This window comes from Gymnogyps californianus, chromosome 6 (assembly GCF_018139145.2).
Source record: "Gymnogyps californianus isolate 813 chromosome 6, ASM1813914v2, whole genome shotgun sequence".
Taxonomy (NCBI): domain Eukaryota; kingdom Metazoa; phylum Chordata; class Aves; order Accipitriformes; family Cathartidae; genus Gymnogyps; species Gymnogyps californianus.
The window spans coordinates 15,359,040-15,382,895 of NC_059476.1; the positions used below are offsets into that span (position 1 = coordinate 15,359,040).

General features: G+C 47.1%; 1 protein-coding gene across 2 annotated transcripts in view; it reads right to left on the bottom strand.

Annotated features, from left to right (window-relative positions):
• SUFU (SUFU negative regulator of hedgehog signaling) overlaps nt 1–23,856 on the bottom strand; it is a 106,386-nt gene that overhangs the window by 7,149 nt on the left and 75,381 nt on the right. For both annotated transcript variants that reach the window (XM_050898581.1, XM_050898579.1), the window contains exons 9-11: nt 16,416–16,550; nt 14,779–14,917; nt 1,496–1,564 (exon numbers count right to left, since the gene is read on the bottom strand). In XM_050898581.1, the coding sequence (XP_050754538.1) occupies nt 1,496–1,564; nt 14,779–14,917; nt 16,416–16,550 (343 nt within the window). The remainder of the gene's footprint in view (nt 1–1,495; nt 1,565–14,778; nt 14,918–16,415; nt 16,551–23,856) is intronic.

A 23,856-nucleotide genomic window follows, 5' to 3' on the forward strand; every position in this document is an offset into this window, starting at 1 on the left:
CACCATATAATCTAGTGGCCCTACACTGCCCAGGGATTCTTCTGAGTTCAATCTCTAGGGTATGTGAAAAACATGCTAAAGATACTCAGATCATTTCACTTAATTTCACTTAACACAGGTGGCTCTTTATGCAGCAAAGGCAAGACTCTCCTTGCAGCGCCTCGTTCTACCACATGAATATCATCAGCAACAGTCAGGGCTGCTGAGGAACGCCTTCAGTTGGCCCAAACCAGGATCTTGCAAGTTACAAATCCTTGGAGGAATCTGGATGCTGAAAGATCACATTTCATCTCAAGTATTTTCCTTTTTATAAACAGGAGTGCTTCCAAAGCAATCCTCTTGGAGAAGTCATCCTTTGCATTTGTTTGTTTTTCACTTTTTAATTTAGCAAAGTCACAGTAACTCGGAACCAAACGCCTGGTCGCTGTGCCAGGAGCTGCCATGCTCATTGCCTCTGCCTCTCAGCAGAGAGCGAAGGAACATGAGCTGTCCAAAGCCTTAACTAAAGGGCCTTCAAACCAAAGTGCTCCTGGGCTTCCATGTCACTAGCAAAAATGAGCTTTGGATTAGGTTTAACTGGATAAAAGCTGGCCTGAAAGTCACTGCACAGCCAGCAGTGTGCTCCCCTCACTCACACAGTGAAGAACACCCTGGCATTAAATCAACTCTGGATTAAACAATTAGAGCCCTGAGATTTTCCTGGGGGAGAGGAGCAGGGCGAGGGATGGGAGGGCTGCTCTACAAGCCAAGGAAAGTTTCTTTAGAGTCTGCAGGGAGCTGTAAAAAATGGGATTAAAAATATTACATGTCATTTCTGCCACTGCTCTTTGAAGTCAAGCAGAATATTTATATGGCATGCATGGGAGACAGGGTGTTAAATGTTCCCCAGGAAGAGATCACATGGCACGGGGAAGTTTAGTACCGCACAGCAAAGCTTTATAAAGCTCCCTTGACTGCTGCTATAATGCTTCCAGGCTGGTGATGGTCCTCTGCACGCCGTGCAGGGGCAGCAGGTGAAGGCCAAGTAGCAGATGTGAAAAAGCCCCCGCCTGCTCCCCAAACCCAAAAAATGAGGCCCCTACAACAGATTGTTCAGCAGTAAATGTGCTGCCACTGCTTTCAGGCTTTCTGAAAGTGGGGAAGGTGATGTGCCTGGAGCTGCTGCCGAGGACACTATGCACGGCATGGCGGAAACCCTGCCACCTGGCCCAGGGGCTGCACCGCTTTGCTTCGGGGTGCTCAGGCACCACGTTGGGAAAGATGCTGGAGGAAAGGAAATGCAGAGTCTCCCTTAATACCCAACCCTGCCCTGTATTTCTTGCAATCCCTTCTCTCAGTGCCTTAGTTCACAGCAGATGTGAAGGTTTAGCAAGGCCTCAAGTCTAAGGGGCAGGGCTGCAGCCTGCGAGCCGAGGGGAGGATCAAAGGCAAGCTGCAGGACAGGCTGAGCTCTCTGGGACAGTACATGGGAGATAGGGGAATGATGCAGCCTTACTTCCTCTGGAGAATTCAGATCTTCTAAATCTTCCAGCATTCTCTCTACAAACTCTTCGGTCAATAGGATCTGCAAAGGAAATACAGTAGTTTACACCTTTACACTCTGAGTTTTAGCTAATTGCCAAGAAACAGAATGACTTCTGCAGAAAGCAGACTGTACCAGCTCACTCCTTCCCCTATGTCCTTCTTTCCCGCAATACAAAGGTTTGAGGGTAAGGAGCTCCTAATTTTGCCTCCCACCCCAACCACTGAAAAAAAATGTTAAAATTATACAGCAATCTTTTTTGACCCTCAATTATCTTCCTCAGTCTAAAATTAGAGGCTTGGCTTTAGACAGACAGAGTGGGGAAGGAGGAAAAGGGGTCAAGATAACAACTGTTGGAGAGACAGTGGGAGACAGCCACTTTCATCTGATCCATTGAAGTTAAGCTCACAGTTTAATCAGGAAACAGCAGCGCAGGGAGAGCCTGAGACCTGTACAGAGCCGGTGCTCTGGGCACAGGGAGGGCTCTGACCCGAGTGCAGCACACCATTCAGATGAACCAGATGCTGGGTACGGGAGGTGCTCCCAGAGGTGCCCGCGCTAGGCACCTCCACATTGTATCGCACGTGCCCACCCCGCATGCCTGTGCTGGGAAAGCTTTTGGCTCACCTCGAGGCCAGGCTGGCAAGCACGAAACAGCCCAGGAAAGCAGCTGCCAACGGGTCAAAATTCCCAGCTGAGGGGCATGACCCCTGGAGCCCCCCAAGTCACACAAACCAGAGACACTGCGGGGGGAAACCAGCCCTGGGAATTCAAGGGGAGGAACTCCCAACCTCTTTAAAAAAGCACGTGATAGCCAAAAGCAAACATGTCCTGCCTTTCTTCACAACAGCCATAAAGGCCAGAGCTCCAGGCAGGCCAGCTGGCTTGGCACAGGAGCAGAGACGGCAGTGTGGGACCAGGCAAACATCCCCACGTGGTGAGGAGGCCTCGGAGCGGCATTCCTGGGAGTTAGTTTGTAGCAGTATCCAGTGGATTATTCCCACTTCAGCCTATAGGTTTGTTTCTTCCCCCCTGCTCCTCCTTTCCTTCCTTCACTCCACCCTTTCCTCTGACTCTGGCATTGCTTTCCATCCTGAAGCAACCACCATACCCATGCCCCCTTTCTCACCCTTCCCTTTCCCTGTTCTCCCCAGCCACGAGCTCTGTGCTCCCTCCCAGAGAAGGGACCACTGCAGCACCAAACACTGATGGAGCCACGTGCCCAGCCCCACTGCTCTCTGCTGTCCCCTCCAACTCACGTCTGGAAGAGGGGCAGCCAGGCTGTCCCACCTCTGTGCAGGAAGCCACCTCCCATGCCCACCAGCTCCTTGGTGCCAGTAACATCAGCGGGGAGCGAGTGACCACCAGGATGCCATGGGCTGTTTGGCATGTGGAAGCCTCTGGGCTCCATTTTGGTAACACACAAGCAGGGCTATCGGACAGAAAGAGAAAGGGAAGACTCTGGTCTCCCTTTCTTCCTTTGGTTGGCAAGAGGAGAGATCCAAAAACACCAAATCCAGATCCGAGAGCTACCAGGTGTCTACAGTTCTCTCCCCTTCAACCTTGCCACCCTCCTGCCATTGCACACAGATTTCCCAGTGGATGACTGCAACCTCCCCTCTCCACCACATTCCCCTCTTTGCTTAGCTTCAACCTGCAGCAGGCTCCAGGACAGGGTTTATGACTGAGCTGCTCAGCATGGATGCAAGCACCTCCATCAGGCCCTTCTGATTATACCTCAAGCCTGAAAAAACCCTGCTTCAGCTAGGAGCCAGGAGCTTGCTGCTTTGGACAGGACTCTGCAACCTGGCACCAATCTGCAGACTGGCACGCTGAGAAACATTGCACTGAAACACGCAGTACCACCGCAAACTACTGCAGTCTCCTTGCAGGAGCCTGTAACTATTCTGCCTGTTGAACTGGAGACGCTCGTTTGTTGACTGTTTGCAGGAGGAGGAAACTGTCTGTCCGTGTCGGAGGCAGGAGGGCAACCCGATCGCTCAGCTCAGAAGGAAGAGCTGGGTGGGGAGCTGGGGCTCTGCACAGAGCAGATCAGTTTCTGCAGAGGTGCAGCCTGCAATGGGGTGAGGGAATGAAAACAATTTGGCAGACATCAAAATCTACAGAACAGCCGGAAAAAGGAGGAGGAATTGGTATTCACAGCAATCAGGCAAGGAGGAAATGAATATTCAGCCATCCACGGATGAGCAAAAATGCCAGAGGTTGGGATGGGTGAGAGAGCAGGAATGAGGAGCCGCAGCTTTGGCAGGGGGACTAGAAGACAAGCACAGCAGGAAGACCCCTGGGCGCTCCCAAGATGCCGGAGGCAGGAGAGAAATGGGAACCACGTGTGCGAGGCAGCCAGCTGCTCTGAGGCTGGAGGAAAACAAGACAGGGTATGCAGGGGTAAACAGCAAAGGGTGGAGCGAGTGAAGGGGGGGACAGGTCAGGTCCCGGCTAAGCCACAGACTCCCAGAGTAGGGACAAACCTGCGTGGAGCACTGTGGCTAGCGCTGACCTGGGGTGCAACCCCCTGCGATGACTGAGCCCGTCTGCAGCTCACTGCCCCCTCTCAGTGAATTTTGGTAATCCAGCTGAAAAAAACCCAAATTCCACTGATGTAGTGAGCTGAACTGGCTCCCTGAAGGGTCTGACAAGTGGTGTGGGACGGGAGTCCAGAGCTTAGCTGTCTCATGGACTGTGTTTGAGGGATCAAAGCAATGGCAGCCTGCTCTACGCAGCACGCTGAGAAAAGATTGCAGTGCTGTTCTGCCAGCCCTGCATAGACAGTTAACTTTGGTGGAGGGCAGGCGTCACAGGCTGCAATGACAAACTGCTGCAGTGACATTCACAGTGTGTCACTCAGAGCCCGTCCTTAACAGCCCGAGTCAGAAAAAAACCACCCCAAACCGTACTACCCCACACTGCTGGGGAGATGTGCTCTCCTTCCTGGAGAAGAAGGGACTCTCCGAAGCGCGGGTGTAACCAAACGTACAAGCAGCCATGTCCCTCGGCACAGGAAACCGGCACTCTTGAGCTCTCCCAGGGATGCAGGGGGAAGGCATGCATCTGCAGCACACCAACTGCTGAAGAGGGCTTTGAAGCAAGAAGTATTGTCATCCTGGATTCGCATCTAGACAAGATTTCTCCTCTTAGAAGTAGCCCAATCAAAATGGCCCAAGAACATTAAGGCCTGTGCTCATAGATCAGGCTGCCATCCCCACCTGCAATCAGCAAAACCACCTTCATGCTGGCGAGTGAGTCTTTGCTCTTACAGAGAAGGATGAGAATAAATCCAATCCCATCTCAGCCTCCCTCCCTCCCAATATTTCAGGTTTCCAGTTCTTGTAGCATGCCTGCTCCTGCACAGTATGATACCCCATTACATTAACACACACACACACGTTATATGTGCATGATATTAGAGGTGACATTCCCAGCAAATAAACATGACAGACTGCCATTGCTCTAGGCACCTAATTTAATTTCCTCTGGGATTTAAACCTTAGAAGCTCAAATTAAACAAATAGGCCCTGTTCACTTTATATTTCAGACCTGAATCTAGAGTTTTCCTCCGATGCTGTTAACTGATCTTATCAACAGGACACTGCACAGAGATCACAATGATGAAGCAGCTTATTCCCTTCCCAAAGGAAAACAGAGCCCTGCTGCTGTGCTGCAGCCATGGGAAAAGGTGACGCAATCTGGAGGGCAAACGAAGCCGTCCCATGCGCACTGAACAGGCCTTTTCTCCCATGAAATCTCTTGGCCGGTGCTGAGGAAGCAAAGGAGCTCTCCCGAGCGGCGGCGGGCATCCTGGGTGCCGTGGCGGCCAGGCGCTCGCAGCACTGTGTTTTCACAGCTCTGTGCAAACACTCCCGCCGGCGCAGCCTGCTGAAGCTGGTTACAGGGTGTAGCTCAGCCTTTGTAAAGGCTGTTTGCAGTATGAACAGGGAACGGCCTCGCCAGCCAGCTGCGGCTATCTGAAACATCTCCTTCGGTGCTGCATGGTCCTGCTCGCACCAGGATCTCCCTGACCTGACCCAGAGAGGCCCGGACATGTGCTGTCCCATTGCTAGCAGATCTAGATTCCATTTTCTGTGTGCTTTGTAGCTGTTAGTCATGCTGCAGATGCTTGGAAGATCATGACTAGCCAAAAGATAAGTCCCTGTTTTCTATCACAGGTACCTACCGCACAACCGAGGTCCGAAGTTTGGGTTCTCACCACTTCACTAACAGCTGCATGTGTCCAGACATGTTAAAAAATACCAGGCTAGGCTGTCTTATTCAGGTGGATGTGTTCAAGGATCACACAGGCTGCATGCATGATGTCTCCCTCTCGTGGCAAGTCTCACCTGAGCTAGCTGAAACCTACTTCTTACCTACAGGGCTTACCTACAGGTCAACTGAAGGAGCTTGTGTTGAAGCTTTCAGCGCTGAAGCTTTCATACCCACAGATAGTTGAGAAACCTGTATCGTGACTCGTTACAGGTACGCGGCTGCAAGTGTGTGAAAGCAGGTGAGATCTAAAAAGGTACACAAGGTCATGGGGCTCCAGAGGAGTTCGGCTGACTTTGAAAGCAACTGGTGCTTAGTAAAACATTAAAGACTTTATAGTCAGCATATAGGTACCATCTCACAGTGAACACCCCATCTCTCACTATAGGGTTCAACCCTACCATGAGGGCTTGAAATTCTCAGCTCAGGAAAGGCTCGCTGGGGCCAGAGGTCACACCGATGTTGAAAGCCTGGCACAGCTGGCAAGTCTTTGATCAAGGAAGACCCTCAGAAGCTGAGCTAGGAATCAAGCTGCAGCTCTGTCCAACTTCAGGAAACATGCTTTGTCCAGGGCAAGACACAAGTGATTGGCCCAGGGACAAGTAAGCAGGGGTGCTTTTACTGATAATACCCAATTTTCTTGCCTACCTAGAAACAAACCAAACAATCCCACACTTTGCCCTAGTGCTTTGTTTGCATTAAACACTGCCACTTGCTTTTCTAGCAGGTTTGTCAAAGAAAGGAAACCATGTTTTATTAGTTCTGGACTTAGTACAGAGCTGGCTTGTACGGCTCAGCCAGAGAAGGTGGGGACACATTGCAATAAACCCCTATGTAAACCATACCAACCCTTCTAAGAAACTGTTCATCCATCCAGGTGCTATGCCTGGAATGGGTGGAGCAGTTGTACCCTAAGCCACATGTCATCTGTTACATCTGCAAATACCCAGCAACTTTTAGGAGCCCTTTGCCCGAAAAATGTTTCAGCTTAATTCCTGTCGACAGCACAGCAAAAAGTGAAGTTAAAGTGCGTCAGCATTTCCCACTGAAATTAAACATTACCAATAAAACCCCCTGATGAATCATGCTTTGTGCCACAAGCATCCCCCAGCCCGTCTCTCTGCTCTCCCGTTGGCTTGGCCTTCTTTGCACTGCTTTGCTTTGACTGCAAGTGGTTCAGGGCAGAGTCCTTGTCACTGCATCTTTCTACGTCACGTCCAGCCCTGACACTGTCTGAAGAGGTCACCTTGCTGCCTGAATCCACCACAGCTCTCATTACAGCCTCAAAGGTACCAGTATTGCAACAAACACCTTTGATGGGAAATTCCACTGTTGCTCTGCCAGGAGATTCACAGCCCTCCTTGTAAAGGAAAAACATCCACTCACAGATGCCTCAGGGACCCTATTGCTTCACACCGCAATGTTACAATCCCAGAAGAGGAAGTATATGATGATGCTGAAAGATTTTGACCTTGTGGGATCTCTCCATGACATTCCCAACTACAAGGCTGATCCCAGGGACCTGGCCTCCTCAGAGCCCAGCCTAATGAGATCCGTCTTGCAGACAGGGCTGCTTTGAGTGAACACATAAAGTTTGGCTCAGCTGGGGAGAGGGCTGACAAGGGAGCCAAGACAACAGGCAATACCAATTCTTTCAGAGTGAAAAAGCAAAGGAAGAACAGGCATTTCAGGGACTCCTCCAAGTGGGTGGAAGAAAACCTACACAAAGTAGCCAAAATGTAGTTTGAGTAGCAAGGGAGGGGCATTAGGTGGCAGGATAGTCAGTCGGCTTAAGAAGGATGAAAGAACTTGACTCATCCAAAACTAGCCTGGACAAAGTACTAGAGAACATGCTGCAGGAGAGTTGATACGGGGAGGATTGTGACGACCTAATGGGACATCTCGACCCTAGTGTAAGTTTCTCCCAGTGTCTCATTCAGCAGTGAGGAAGAAGAACACAAAGGGATAATGCAGTGAGGTTTTAGGGAGTGTTTGGGGAAGACAATAAACTTACCGGAAAAGTATTAGCTTAGATTTCCTAGACCTGCTCAAGAATTTGGGGGAAGACACCCAAAAGATTCCGAAAAAGTTTTCCTTGGGGTAGATGCATAAAACTGCTTTGGAGAAGAGCAGGTTGTAGTTGTACGCAACTTAAACCAGTTTGTGGGTGTTGTCCTTAAACTCACCATGCTAGGCATAACACATCTATTCAAGTTTGGGGGGACCAAAAATCAATCCCTGTCTCTTCAAGAAAGGACTCGACCCATAGCTGCCACTTACAAGCAAGCATCTCAAGCATCGGAGTAGCTCTTTCAAACGTTGCTTTGAACCTCTGCTGCTGCCATTATGCCAATGTGCATAAATGATTTAACATGTGGTATAGCAGAGAGAAGAACCAGATGTGCTCATTTCCAGGGGAATGTCCTAACTCTACCGGAACAGAGTCATTCTCTTGTACTCTCTGTCTCTGTGACTAATTCAGTGTTTTATATGATGTGGAACAACTCCAATTGGATGAGTTGAGGAAGAACCAAAATACCCTATAGTTGTGGTGCCCATAAAGCCAAGCAGTAGAAATAGGGGTTCAAATAAAAGGAAAGGAATAAAATATGAGTTTCTCATATCCTACGCAAGTGTTTTATCCCTCAAATATTGATTAGAGAAGGCAAAACTTCTAACAACTCCAGTTCCATTCTGCAAAACTAGATTTTTTTTTTTTTGCTGTTTTTATTGAAGAAAACCTTCTATTTCTGGTTTCATTCAACACAAAAGGATTTTTTTTTTCAGCTTTTGGTCTCTTTAAGGCTTTTGTTTCAGCAAGAAAAACTGAAAATATTTAAAGACTGGGCTCAGTCTGATCTTCTTTCCCAGATTTTTCACTTAGGTTGCCAAACCAAAAGAATGGATCGTCCTCCATGACCCTGCTCACAGTAATCCCCCTCTCCCCCCCCCCCCCCCGACTGCCAGCATAGATAGCGCATGTTGATAGCTCCTGAATGCTGGATGCTTCCCACAGCCTCCATGTACCTATCCGGCCTACAGGCACATTTAACATTTTCTATGAGAAGTTTGACCTTACTGTCCTAAGCCTCAACTTATTTTTCCATGCTGGATGCCTTGTTTTTTATTTTTCTCTAAGGTTTTTAGGAGAAAAGGAATCAAGTTATCTCAGAGAGGTATTTTGGAAAAAGTATTTTTTGACAGTACTAACAAATGCGTATGATCGTTTTGTTGCAAAGCACGAGAACTACCCCTTACGAGGAGGGCGACGAAGATTAGCAGAAAAGCACTCTGGAGGTCAAGGGAAAGTCTTTCTCCTGATTGTGAAAATGCTTTGCCAAGTCAGAAGCCTCTGAAAGTCACTGTTTGTCCACAGCCTTTCAGAGAAAGGCAGAAAAATGTACTGAAGAGCCCTTATTCCTTGAGCATGTCCCAGCCCAAGGCAGCTCTGCCCCAAACACAGGGCAGAGGTAGCTAAGGAGTAGTTTTCCCTCTGATCATTCCTCTGAGCGGTGAGGGATTGCTATGGCACCAGGCACATCAGGACTAAAGGCAGGGAAACTCTCCAGTGCTCTCAGTGTTTCTGCTGGAAGTCAGGCTGTGTGGAGGAGGAGAAGGAATTTGCCAGCTTGAATGAAGGGGAGGAGAAGAAAGCAGAGACGGGCCAGGATGAGGAGAAGACGGAGACACAGAAAAACAGGATGGAGGGCAGATCAGAGGCCAAAGCCGGAGATGACACAAAGGGCAGGGAGACTGGAGGAGAACCCCGTTTCCACAGCCTCAGCATCCACACGTTGTCTGCTGGACGTTGTAAACCTGCTGACACGGGAGGCAAGCAAAGAGCGTCCTCCAGCAGCGGCTGGTGCCAGAGGATAATACCCCACCACCGCTGTGAGCTCCTCAGCTCACACGGAGACACAGACCTTGTGCTGAGAATCAGAGGGTGCCAACTGCAAATGAACCATAGCCTCCATCTGCCTAACAGGATTCATCCTGAAACTGAGTAAATTACCTGGAAAAAACCCTTGTACATTCAGAGACCAGTGACATCGGGCATACAAAACTTTGGAAATGGCTGCACAGAGATCGTCTGCGCCATGCTAATTTGGCCCCAGCGTACGTCTGCCTCATGAAACAAATCTGTAATCACAGGATCACCTGCAGTTTTTCTCCCACGAGACCTCTGCCCTGCTCAGTCCTCAGGATGGTTCTGCTCACTGAATGCAGCATTAGTCATCATTTCTTTTCGTTATCATTCAAGTTGCTTCCCCATTCCCTCCTACTCTCTTCCCCTTTATTTAGTACGCTCCATCCAACTACTGCCAGCATGGATTACACTGGAAGTACCTAATCTTACTGTCCTTACCACTCTTACAGCCTCTGACGTGCTCAGCCTCACATTTCTGCGAGGCAGGGAAGCGCTCCTCTCTGTGCAGCAGATGGGGGAGGGAGGCTAAAAGAAGCTAAGAGACTTAACAAAGTCACGGAGAAATCTGCAAGAGCAGGGAGCTGAACATGGGTCTTTGACTCCCAGACTGACTCCCTATCCCAGAGAGATGCTTTCTCTCTCCTGACCTGCAAGAACAAATTTTAATCTCTTCCTGAAATTGTTTCTGGTGTTCATCTGTGGAGCTGGAATGCTTGACAAGCACTGAATTAATCTTCACAGGATGACTGAAAGAAGGTTTTCCTGAACAGACGTGGGAAAATGAGTGAAGAGAGAATTTAATCTGAACGTCTACTTCTTGCGGGTGCCTGTCTCAAGACTTGCAGGTCCCTGTTTTCCAGCCCACTCAGCCCTGCAGGGCACAGAGGTATCTGCAGAGGAATCCCTCCTGGCCTCCTCCTGCTGCTGGGAACACAGATCAGACCTCAGGTCTCGAGTTGGGCATCCAGAAAACAAGGAACACAAACTCAGCTGCCACGTGAGAACATTTTAGCTTAAGACTCTGGAATAGCATCGAGAAAGAACATAGTAGAGGCAGGAACAGGATCCAATTCTCCAGGGCAATATTTAACAGGCTTCGCCATAAGACTATTGTGATTCTTCTGCAATTGCCTGCCTCATTCACTACACACCTTCTAATTTTGACAAACAAACAAAGTGGAAGTCCTATAGGCAAGAGTCTACTTTACTACACACTCCTGATTCATCCCCTAAACATGCTGCATCTTTGTGCACTGAACGAGGCAGGCATGCTTTGTAAAAAATATGTATGATCCTTCAATTAGATATAGTATCAAAATAAATGTGTAAAAGGGGCAAGGCTACAGTGCAGAGATATTTCTTAAATTCTGTGTGCTAGATTTTGCAGTTAACAAGGACTTGTTAACTACAGGTTTGTTTTTACTGCACTGTATTGGCTCATGTGTCAGAGACTGCAGCAATATCTGATGCGTAACATGTACGTTGCACATGATCAAAGACTTGAGTGTCATCTTCTTCCCTAGAACAATGACTGCCTAAAGCAGCAGGAGCAGAAATTATCTAAAGGTAGTGTTAAACAAACCTCCTTCTCCCCTCTGGGGAGAGTAAGCAGTCCAGGTGAGCAAGGTAGGAGGGGAGAACAGTCTGCTTTGTGCTAGACGGGCAGAGAGCTCCACATAAAAGCAGAGGAGCTTTGCAGAAGCATGTCCTGACTCCCATCACTGGAGACTTAATGATGGTAATTCCCAAAGGATGATGCATGCTGACAGGCTTTGACACAAACTACCCCAGGATAATATTAATATGTATTAAAGGCTCAGGCAACTTTATTGGGACGAGCTTGATCAGTAACACATTTCAACAGAGCGTCTCTATCTGCTGGAACATAAGCAAGGGAGGGAGGGAGAACACATGCACAACCTCACCTTGCTTTGGGTAGGTTTTAGAGACAAACAAGGTTGATCTGTGATGAACTGCATGCTTGGCACAGCTCAGACATTGGACCAAGAACCTTGGACGCTCCACCATGAATACAAATGTCACTGTGGGGCAGTTAATGTCAGAGTCTGTCTGCACGATCAGCATCCTTAACCCTCCAACATGGGGCCAGACACCTCTTGCACAGCCTTTCCCTGTGCATCTGGAACATCTACCCCTTGGAAAGGAGAGGAGAGGTGCTTAGGAGAAGGTATGGGGGCTCTGCTGTCACAGCACTGGGGGAAGGGGGAGTGGAAGAAGGCACCGTGGAAGCCTTTGATCATGTGTAATGTTAATGCAAGTGTTACACATCAGAGACTTTGCCACGGTAACTAGCATATAAACAGGACTCTAGTGTTAACAAGGAGGACTTCTTGAATATGTTTGTACATTTCTGAGTCAAAGCAATTTCCCTATTCAACAATACATGACACAGTGGAAGAAGTTCAGAAATAAACCAGCCTGACATGCTTAGACCTTTAATAGAATTTAGCTTCTTAGAACTAATTAAATGTTACTTAAATGAAAAAAAAATAAAAAAATCCAAGCACTTGGGAAGGGTGCCAATTTGACAGCTCTGGAGAATGAAATAATCTAATCACCCCCAGAGCATGGGCAGCAGCAGGACAGGCTTCCCCTACCAACATGCCTTGAACGTGACCTGGAAAGACTGTTGATAGAAAAGGGGTGTACAATCTCTGCGGTCTAACGACTCCTTGCCTTTTCTGCTGAGACTGCTAAAATGGCTCCTGTCGAGTACCAGCTGCGGTGGTGATACAGACACCTGTCTGGTAGGAATGGCGCTGGGACCTGCCAAACTCCTGTCATCTGCTAACCCTCCACTGGAGCCCAGCGACTCTCAGCTCATTGCTCAGCCCAGGTAGAGGGGGCTGATAGACTGTGCAGCAGCTCTCCGGCCTGTCCCACCTTGGACACGCTCCACTCCAGCCCACGAGATGTAAACAGGAGGTACTGTGTTTAGTCTGCAGGTTTGGGCTTTCACTGCACCAAAGTTCAGGCTCAAGAGAATTCAGTCTCTGGCCGCTGCAGAGTCGAGGCCAGGATTTTTGAGGCTCTTATTTCTCCCCTAAGATAGGGAAAAAGTCCACAGGAGGAGGTGCCTGGCATCTCACTTCCTCTCCACGGTCCCTCCATTTACTTGTCTTTGCAACAAGCCCCTGCATTGCAGCGATCTGCTTTCAGCCACCAACTCTCCTTGGAGCTCATCGCTGTGCCTGGGGTCCCAAGCGAGGGAGGAGGAAAATCCTCTCTGGGCCTTACTGTGAAAGCTTTGCAGGGCTTGCCAACTCGGCCAGCCCAGGCTGCAAGGGACTAAACCAAACACAGCTCGCCTCCTTGGAAATTTTATGCACCACAACTTCTTCTACTTCTGAAGCAAAGCCACACGAACCTCCCTCCTCTGCTCCCAACACCACAAGGGACTGCTGAGCATGGATCAAGCCTCCCATTGCATATTAAGCCAGGAGCCTCAGACACTCCCACATGTATCTCACACAACCGGGTGCTCCTCCTGTCATCCCAGGCTGCTTTTCGCCTCCCTTCCTCCCCCACCCAGTCTGTCCTTCTTCATTCTCATCACAGGACGGGGCAGGAGCCAGCAGCAGAGCCGGTCACATCAGACGAGAAGATCCAATACATTGACCTTGTGCAGGGGACAAGCGAGGGAACTTGCTTCTCCCTACCACTCAGAAGCCAGCAATTCTCCACCTTTCCCTCCCACCTGCTCCAAAAATCTTCCATAATTTTCAGCACCAAAGTAACAGGCATGGAAGCAACCAGGTTCATAAGGGTTAATATTAGTTACATGTCTGAATGGTGACCTAATTATTGCCATTCTTCACTGTTTAGAGGTTACCTGACTACTCTACACATCAATACATTTCGAGATGTGATGTAAATGCAAACAAACACTCTTAAGTTTGGAGTTAACACAGTCACAAGATCCTGTGTATTATGTGTTGGCAAGCACAGGAACCAACAGCAAATGACCCACCCTTAAACCTGACCCTTTGCTGTTAATCATTACAGGAGTGTTGCACTTTCCAGTCAGTACAATCAAAGCATGCAAGCTCTTTGAAAATCCCTGCACACGAGATGATTCTAGCCAAAATCAGCTCCTTTACAAGTCATAGAGATTTCAAGGTATGATGTCCTCCAGACATATGAACACAGGCAGTGGAATGCCTTGAAAACAAGTCACTGGAAGGTTAACTGCAACACTGCAATGCTAAAACAAACCCCTGCCTTCAAAACAGAAGGGGAGGCAGGAATGCCACAGTAACAGTAAAGGCAGAGACTGCATGCATATGGTCCCTCAGAGATGGGCTTTTCTACATAAACACATTCCTCAAAGCTTTTTTATTTTTGCAATATGTTTATAACCATGAAGAAATTCAAGGTTAGAATAGTGCTACGCCATCATATCATTAGTGCATCACTGCTCTGTAGGGCTGACCCTCAACATCAAGCAGATAGGGAGTTTCCAAGGAAAATCTGTGACACAAAAAATCTGGGTGCAGAAAATGTGTGGGTGCTTCAAGCAACCACAAGATTTTGTCAAAGAATCAATAGGAAAGAGCTAAAACTGAAAGAAGCAGTGCTCTCTGTGCTGCTCTCCTGTTAGGGATGATGTAAAACTGAGATCTTGGCTCTGTAGGATCACAGTCCCACAGCTTTCTAGCTCTTCCGCCCTGGCTCCATTCTTGTTTAGGTCATTCCACTCTGCCTCCCCAAATTCCTTTCTGGAAGAAATCAAGAGTAAATACAGCCTGTAAAGTGTTCGCTGACTCCAGGAAATGGACACTACTGTATTCACAGATGATTTTTGAACTTTCCAGCCACCGCTTATCGAGTTCCATTAATATAAATGGTAACAGTTCACCATTATTTTTTGAGTCCATAATTACTGAAAATATTACGCAAGAGCTATGAGAGATGTTGCAGCAGAAAATACAGGTTTGTTACACTTTTACACCACATAAGCCTTTAGCAGGATCATTTTTAGGACACAGTAAAGGAGGAAGGGGGAGAAAAAGGAAGGAGGCTCTCTCACTTGTAACCAAGGTCCATGTGCTGCATAGGGGTGCTCTTCTGTAGCAAAGGCTCCTTCTACTCCCGTTGATACAAACGTGATTGCTGTATCCCCTGTAATACTTTTATATGTAAAGTGCCGTCCATGTAAGAGCCTTCCCCTGGGGAATAAAACATATGTGCATGAATTGAGAGGGTGTGAGCAGCATTCAACAGAATGATGAAGATATATCACTATAGCTTCTGCCATCAGCATGGGAAACCATCTTGAAGGCAGCAACTATTAATATTTCAGGAATATATGAATGATTTGCTCCACAAAGCAGGTCATAAGCCTCCTTCTGAGGCAGGGAGTTCCCCCTTATCTCCCCTCTTAATCTCAGGGCCTTGTTACAGAACTAGAGTACACCTAATCCCACTGCATGCCTATCCCCATGATGAGGTGCTGATGTATGTAAGGGCAGGGGACTGCCAGTCTTTCAGTAAGATGAAAACTGCAGAAGAGAATCCAGACTCCACATCATGTGGGAATGTGAAGATGCATTTCTAAGCAGGCTCATCGGTGGGGCCAAACTTACCTACCGTGACAATACCTAGTAATCCATTGCCCTGGTGCTTGACAAATGTAACCTGTATTACTTAAGCAAATGCCTAGAAAATATGCGTACATGACCATCTACAGTATCACTTCCCTTTTTTTCATTCAATGCTTTCCACAGGGAAAATCATGGCTCTGGTATTTAGGCTCAGAGCATGTGTGACACACATGCATGGCTTCCAACATGCAAGGGGGAAAACTTCAGGTAAGATATATAGTGCCTAACAGAGTCACAGTTGCTTGATGAGTTACTGCTGGTCAGCTGAGCTGTGGTAACTGATCAGGACCACATTTGTTCACACATTTGTGATGTAAAATAAAATATGTTTGTGTTAACTATCTCATTGGTTTCTCAACAGGCACAGGCAAGTGTGCACCTGCTGCTGCTAACTCTGATACTACAGATATGTAACTCATTAAGCTGAAGTAACTCAATCGCCTACAATCATTTCTCTCTACCCCACAGTTCATCTTTATGTTAAGGTCTACAACATTTGCCACAGGTATTTTTAAAAATACTGCTGACTGAAATTGTGGAAACCTAGAAAAGTCACTTACAGTGGTATGCACAGCCTGAACCTTCAAAAGACAATGTGTAGAGTATGCATGCAATGTTTTGTTCCTTCAGTCATGTAAGTGACATAATTTGTCTAAAAAACACACTTCCATGCATAAACTGACTGCAAAGAGGCCTTGCACAATCGGTTGTGTCTGAGTCCATAAGCCAGAATTAACAATTTAAGGGATTTCTTTGACAGAGTATGTTAAGACATCCCTTCTTTATCACAGAGTTGCCAGCATTTGACTAACAAAAAACCCCCTATACTAACCCTGTCCTGTTTCAGCACTCAAAATGCACTGGAGGACATAAAAAGAATGAGAAACAATCTTACCACGATGAACACACATGCAAAGAATCATCTGTTTCTAATGTCTTTTGGCAAAATATCTCAGCTCTGGCCTTTAAAGACCCATTGCATGCATGTCTGTATGGTGAAACAATGCCACAAGGCAAAAGCAGCATGTTAGCACAAGCTGAGGAGGAGGACGGCTTTACTCACCTTAGACAGAGGGGAATGAGTGCTCCGGACTCCTGGTTAAATTTCAGGTGTACGCTCTCCAGCTGTCTCGTGCGGATTAGCTCATGAGGAATGATAGCTGCTGAGCTCTCGCTTTCTAAACTGTCCTTACGGCTTCTAAGAGAAGAGACAAAATGCACATATTTAGGATCCCAGTGCTGTGTGCTACTTCTGCTGCATTTCAGAGCGACTGTGTGAATATTGAAGGACACAGGAGCAAACTGTTACAAAGACACATCTGAGTTTTCATCACCCCTACAGAGACACAGCCTCCCTCAGACTACCAGTCCCAGCATGCAGCTCTTCACCTTGATTTGACAACTTAGGATCTGAATTGGTGCACACACACGGTGCATCCCTTCCCAGCATACAAGAAATAACATTTCTGGAAAGAACTGGAGCAAAACTACACTCTCCAAAACCCGAAATGACTATAAAATGGCTTGGAAGAATAACCAGGCGTGCCCTCCGTCCTGCTTTTGCTTTATCTTTAGGATTTTTTAAGCAGTGGCCTGCAGGAAAGAGTTGTCCAGTCCCTTGTGCCCTTGCTCAAATATCTTTGAGACCTGAGGCATACCTACAATTGCCTCCAAATCATTTCTTTGCACAGTTCAACCTCCATTTCCACCAGCATCAAGTGCAACAGCAAAAAAGATGGACTCTACATGTGACGAGTAGGACATCTGCAGATTGTTTCCCCTTGCAAGCGGGGCTGCTTTAAGACAACGCAGCTTTGCTTTCTTATTCATTCATTTCTGCAAGACCAGCGTATTGTGAAGCTACGACTAAAGGTTATGTTGTTACACGATTAGGAACTTTGCCAGACAGAATCCTCTAGATAATCAAACCGGTATATCTCAAAATACTTGACCATAAACACTTCATATGTTCAAAGAGCATCAGTGTGATCCCTTACTTGACAGTCCAGACCAAAGAATGACGGACCCCCCCATTACAATTTTTGGAGATGACATGGACTGATGTGATGTCTGATATGTGATTTATATTTTTGTCACCTGGCATTCCATGTGAACTTAATAGAGGTAACTTTGTTAAGATAGTTTCTATAGTACAGAATCACCAGAGGAGGGGGACAGGGAAAGCAGGAGGGAACTGAGAGATGCCACACTGCAACATCATTCCATCGTGCCAGGCAGACCAAAAGCCAAACAAGGCTATCGGGCTGTGGCTCCATTTGGGAACACTGTTAAAACAAGCCTGGATCCTTCCTCCACCCAAGTGGAGCCACCTTTAACGTACATCTGGAAATGATTGTAAAGAAACAGCTTGACCCTCATGAGCTGACTTAGATCACACATCTACTTGATTTTACATTTGGGTGCTGTCCCAAAATTACTCCCATCCACCACACACACAGTAATACAGTTCAGTGTGGCTTCCAAAGCAGATCAGCCTATTGCTTCTCTCAGGTCACCTAGTCCCAGGTGAGCCTTTCACCCAGGCTGCTGAGCTGCCCACTCTGAAATGAGGATACAAGCTAAACTCTGGTATCTCACCATGCCTTCCTGCAAATTCTCTGCATGGCCAGGCCAGAGACATGCAGGGAAAAAAATCAGAATAGCTCAGCTCCTTGCAAGATAAAAACTGTAAAACGCGTCCCATGTTTTGCCTTAGCAACACACAAAAGCAATAATGTACCCAGCAAGGACACAGTAAGTCAGGATACAGCTTATGCACGGGGTGGGCTGATGGGCTGACAGTCAGCAGAGTGTCAGTCTGGGGGGTTAACCCTGAAGCAAAGACACAACATGCTTTGTAGTCTATAGGTGGCACTTAAAGCTGTGTTTAATCTACTTCAGCAAACATTTTACAGCTCTTTGTAGGTGGGGTCTTCAAAGAGTGGAGTGGGCCAGCATTTTGCAGGCTGATTACCTGAGAAGTGCAGTTACAGTTGATTAATGATCAGTTGACCTTAAGCTAAGCTTTGCCTCAACTTCCTTATCAGATCTTATATACACAGTGAGCTGTGGGAAAGTCAGCCTGTGGTCTACGGCTTCCAATCATTCATTTATCAATCCCTACCAAAAGGGTCAGCCATTAGCAACGCATGATTTTCAAGCAGGCCATAAGCTTGCACTCGTTAAATGCAGTTCCAGAGTTTACGTACCCTGGAGCAGATCAGTTTTACAGCAATGTTATTGCTACAGACAAGAGACTGTGCCCTTCTCACCTGGACTGCCTAAGCGTGCCAGGCACGTCCCATAACACAGCCTCCCAGGCAATCGCTGCTGTAGGTTCATGCTTCAGAAGGACAGACAGCCGCAGGACAGTTCCTCATACCCCTGGGCTCCAAACCCCCTGAGCTGAAGGTGGGTTTTTAGGTTTCCACCATGCTAGCCAGTACAGCTGCTAGCACAATGGGACCGCAGTCCGGAGGGGGAAACAGCCTCCGGTTGTTAATGCAATAATAGGAATGACGACAATATTCTGGAGGCAAGGGGCAAAGCTTTCTAAGTCTTATTAAAAACAGCAAATGCTGTTTGTCATTACATGCTCAAGCGAAGATGTTGACTAATGTATAACTATCAAACGGAACTGTCATGACTTTAAGGCTGTCAATAATTATGACTTCACATTAATAAGTAACCAGCCCTTCTGTCAAAAAGGTGAAGGAGTGAAGCAAAATGGTAGTTATTACTTTGAATGACATGAAATTATTAATCCTTTACACAAAACTTTTCCAAAATAGTCACGGTCTCTGTGTTTCTTGTTTCACTTTAGTGGAGCTCACACAATTTCAGCTATTTAAAGTTAAGGGTGAAACTCCAATAGCAGAAACCAAATAACCTTCTATCTAAGCTATATCTTTCTCAACAAGAGTTGTGTGTTGTGGACCACGCATAACACATCAAGAGGCCACAGTGCCACCACTTTCAGACTCTGGAACATGTCACATGACACAGGGACTTGGCAAGACCCATTAAAATTCTCTCTTTGGGAATGGAAATCCTTGTGCTGACCCTTCCAAAGGGTGATGGCCCAGATGAAGGGTCGGCAGCACTTCTAGGTTGTTACTAATAAAAAGTTCAAGTTGTAACACACATTGCCATCCACAGCTTGTAGTTTTCAGCCTCAGAAGAAAATGTAGAAAAAGTTTGCTTTCTAACACTAACATCCCTGGTTTTACGACTGTCAGTTACCCATAAGCTTTTGCTTCCTCCACCCCATCACCAAATAAATCAGCAGCAAAAGCCAGTGGAGTTTTACTTGTTATGACTAAGATCTAGCTGACTATCACGTAAAATGTTGCAAACTTTGTCTATTCCAGATTTAATACTTCATCCAGCCCACACAAAAAAATTCATGTTTCTCAGCGTCCAGAAAAAACAAGCCTGCAAAAGCCAGGGCTGCTGCATTAGGAAAGGCAGTAGATTTAAATGGAAGCAGCATGCCGGAAATGCCCCAGTTTAAGGACTGCACATCTCGTGTTTTGTGAAACTGGAGGGGAGTTGGAGGAGATTAAAGCGCATTTCCCTCTGATTGGGAGCTTGTGGGAGGTGTAAACGTGGGCAGTTGTCAGATTAATTCTTTAGATGATTACATTCTTTTTGTTTCTTTAAAGCTGTTTGTAGTTGGGTTTGATGTCTCCTGTTCTGGGCAAGTGTATTGCTGCAGTTACCAAGGTGACTTTAGCTGACTTTCAACTATTTTTTCCAGCTTCGGTTTCTACCAGTAGTCTGCTTCTGGGCGGAGGAGAGAGGGAGGAAATTATATTTGTTGGTTTTTTTATTTTTAAATCTCGTGAATGCTGATTAACAGTCCATGAACTTAACCAAAGCCATATTGGATTTTTTTTTTTTTTTGAGAGAGAGAGGGGTGGTCAAACCGTTGCAAAGGTGTCCAATGTGGCCTGCAGCTTCCCCAGACCTCTGTCAACAGGGAGAAAGGGCCCGAGGAGACTACATGTCCCAGCGTGCTGTGCTCCTTCTTGATGTGAGCGGCCACACGCTGGAACCTGTAGCCTCCCAGGGGCCCTCTCTTTGTATTAAAGATGAGGGTGGCTGCAACCTGCTTAATTTTATGCCAATTAGCAGCAGCCCGTGGGGATCCTGGAAAATCGCCAATGCAATCACTGGGTTGCACAAAGTTTGGATGTCCCCTCCTTATAAGTCATGTTTATAGCAACCTCTTCTCAAGCAACCCCACTGGCAGTTATTTTATGGGATTCAAGAATAACCAGGTTGATCGGATTAGGAAAGGTTTATTTATTCTTGCATTTGCGTTTTGCTTTATGATCAGAGCGCTTGATGTCATGGATCTGTCACGGAAGGAGCTCTCAGTCCCTTTTCAAGCTCTGTTGCTGACACGGAGCATAATTTTGCTGTATTTTGAAGTCACCCTCCCAGGTATTGAAATCACAAAGGACACACTGTTGGAAGCTGGCCATGGCAGGGGCTCTTTGTAGGAGTAGGTGCCCACTGCATCACTAACCTGAGTTACAGTCACTGCTCCTTGCTTCCCTGGTACAAAACCCAGCACCGTGAGTTAGCAAATGCAAACCATTAGTGCAAGCTTACACAGCTGGGAGAGAAAGGCTGGACCACTTACTTTTTTTTCCTTTTTTTCCCCCCTCCTTTCTTCCCTTCCCAACTGTGGCTATTTCAAACCTCCTCACTCCCTAATGAAGATATGGTCAAAGATCACTTAAGTGCCAGCAATCTTCCAGTGTCTTTCCCACAGTTTCCCCTGAAGGGCAAACCAGCAGTTGTGGGAAAGAGCCCTAAGCATCTTGGCACACGGAGTTACAGCACACGTCACAGATGCACAGAGGCAAGTGCAGAAACAGGGAGGACATGGTTACACAGCTCCTACTGTGGTCATACTGAGACAAGGCTAGGTCGAGTGCTCAGATCTGGGTGCTCATCATCCTGGTTAAACCAGATGGTGAAGATGTTCTGTGTGCATTTCCTGGCATGGAAGGGCTCCAAGGACAATGCCAGTAGCAACAATCTTCTTGCCACTCACATATCCCTTTGGAAAGCTGCATAATAACTACTGTCAGTGCTTGCAGGGGCCAGACTGTTCCAGACCTGCAGCTGAACTGGGACTGAGAGACTTAGGCTGTGCCACTGGCACCCTGCAGACTCATGGGCAAAGTCAAACAACTCTTTTATGCTTCAGGTTCCCCGTCTGTAAAACTGAGACATTTTTCCACATAGGGGTGTTGCAAGGATTAAGTCAATGTTTGCAAAGCACTTTTGGATTCTTAGATGGGGAAAGCTATGCAGAAGTGCAAATTATTAGCATGGTGACCGCTCTGCACTTCTACTGACACTGGTTTTCCAGACATTTGCTTTTCTAGTTCGCAGGCTTGTCACCCAGCACTCAGCCTCATGCTGCGAGACACTCCCTAAAGTATATTGCCTCCCCCCATTCAGCATTCCTTACTCAAGCAAGACACCACTGAATGGCGTCTCAATGAGAGAGCATGCCTAAATAAGCAGGACTGGATTGGAAACTTACTGCTTAGTGGTTGCAGAATCAGAAAGTCTAGCCAGAACTAGACAGTTTCAGAGAACACTGAAATGCTCCCCTTTATGTAAAAGTTTTTCTCCCAGAACTGAAGACAGGAAACCAGCTACACAGACAACAGCTCCCCTCCGCCCAAGTAAAGCAGCGATCAAAACACAGTGCAACTGGGAGAAGCAAAGTGCAGACTCGCCTTGAAGCAAATCCTACATCTTGATATTACTGTCAGAGGTTCCTCAGAAATGCTGCTCAGATGGAACTTGTTAATGTGCATTAACCCAGTGCTACTCACTGAAAGGAGAAATCAGCATGCCCTATTTACCAAGTCAGAGGAACTACATGGGCAGCGGACTCCAGTCCTGCAAGTGGTGCCACTGTTACTCATGCGCTCGAAACCACGCACACCGTGTGACAGTCAGGGGTTATCCCAGGAGGACTTCTGGAGTGACACAACTCCTCCCTCTTCCCACAAGGGAAGGGCAACAACCTGAGATGCTCAGGGTGCAGTGCACCAGAAGGTCACAGCCAGGACAGTCCTGCCAGCCCCACCTGCCAGAGGGTTGTTCCCTGCTCTGTTTGCCAGGAACCTGCCTTCATTTCCCTGCACAGCTGGAAAGTGTTCAGGGCTGGATGGAATTAGCACACGGGCACAGAGCTACCATATGTTCAGGTCTCCCTAGACTCGACGTGTCTTTCTGCCTGGAAATTGAATGCAGATGGGATCTGAGGTCTCTGCGGCATCCGTTGTGGGTCCCTGGACAAATGACCACGGTGCATGAGGGGATGAGCGCACAAACAATTATCTGGGAAATCCTAGACAGAAACATGGGCATCAGGCATGTTGAACCACACCACTTTATCCTTCTTGAGGAGAGGGAGAGCAATAAACAGTAGAGAGACGCTGGGAAAGCCTTGTGTTTTGTCAAAGTAGCACAGCCTTGGGAGACCTTTTTCCACCCACTCAAGCCTCACCTTCAGACACTGGGGATGTGTGTAGGCATTACTTGAATCCTGGCACAACGAAATGTAGCAATTACTGATAATTTTAGCCTCAACATGTGCAGTAATGCAGCGTGCTAGCTCTAGGTTTCTACTCCATGCCTCAGCTGACAGGAGCAGTAGAACACTCTGAGTCAGCCAAGGGGCAGAAAAAACATCACTTTCAGCAACACTGCATGATCAAGGGGACCCTTGAGGGGTGGAAAAGGTCAAGAATTCCCCTATCCCAACCCTGGCTCTCACTGCAACTGTGGCAAATTAACTCCTCTGTCCTCATCCGTAAAGTGGAGATACTACTCACCTACCTCCCAGGAGAGCACAGAGCTAATTGCCAGGGACAATTAAAGACTCGGCCTCAGAACTTATTACATCAAGAAATTAAATAGTGAACGAAGCAAGACTCCACAAGTGTCACTAAACTTTGACATCTGGAGCTTCCAGCCCACTGAGGTCTTAACAGCAGCAGTGTTTAGCCTGACATCTAAACATTCCCTATGGGTAACAGCTTGCCGTATCCAACAAGAGTGAATCTGCACGGTTCAGGAGACTGGGAGCCTTGCCTTTCTGTCTGTCTGAGCAGCACCTACTAAGCTGATGGGTCCTAAGAAATAAATAATGTGCCATTGTAAAGTACATTTGTATTCATACACGCCTCATTTTTTCAAGCAGTAATCAAGAGTATTATGTTACCTATGGTTGAAATTATTAGTCATGTTTCCAAAGATTAATTTACATGTTCTTTTGTTTAATGTGTATGAACTGATTTAATGGCTGCTTATGAACTGAGCTAACAGTCATTTTGAGAAACAGATGTCCGATGCAGTTTTAAGCATTAAGAGTGCTTTTATTCATATCCTTAGGAGAAAAAGGGCTACACAGTCTACAGTAATAACACTAATGAATCAAAGTACTACAGCTGCCCAACAGGGTTTTG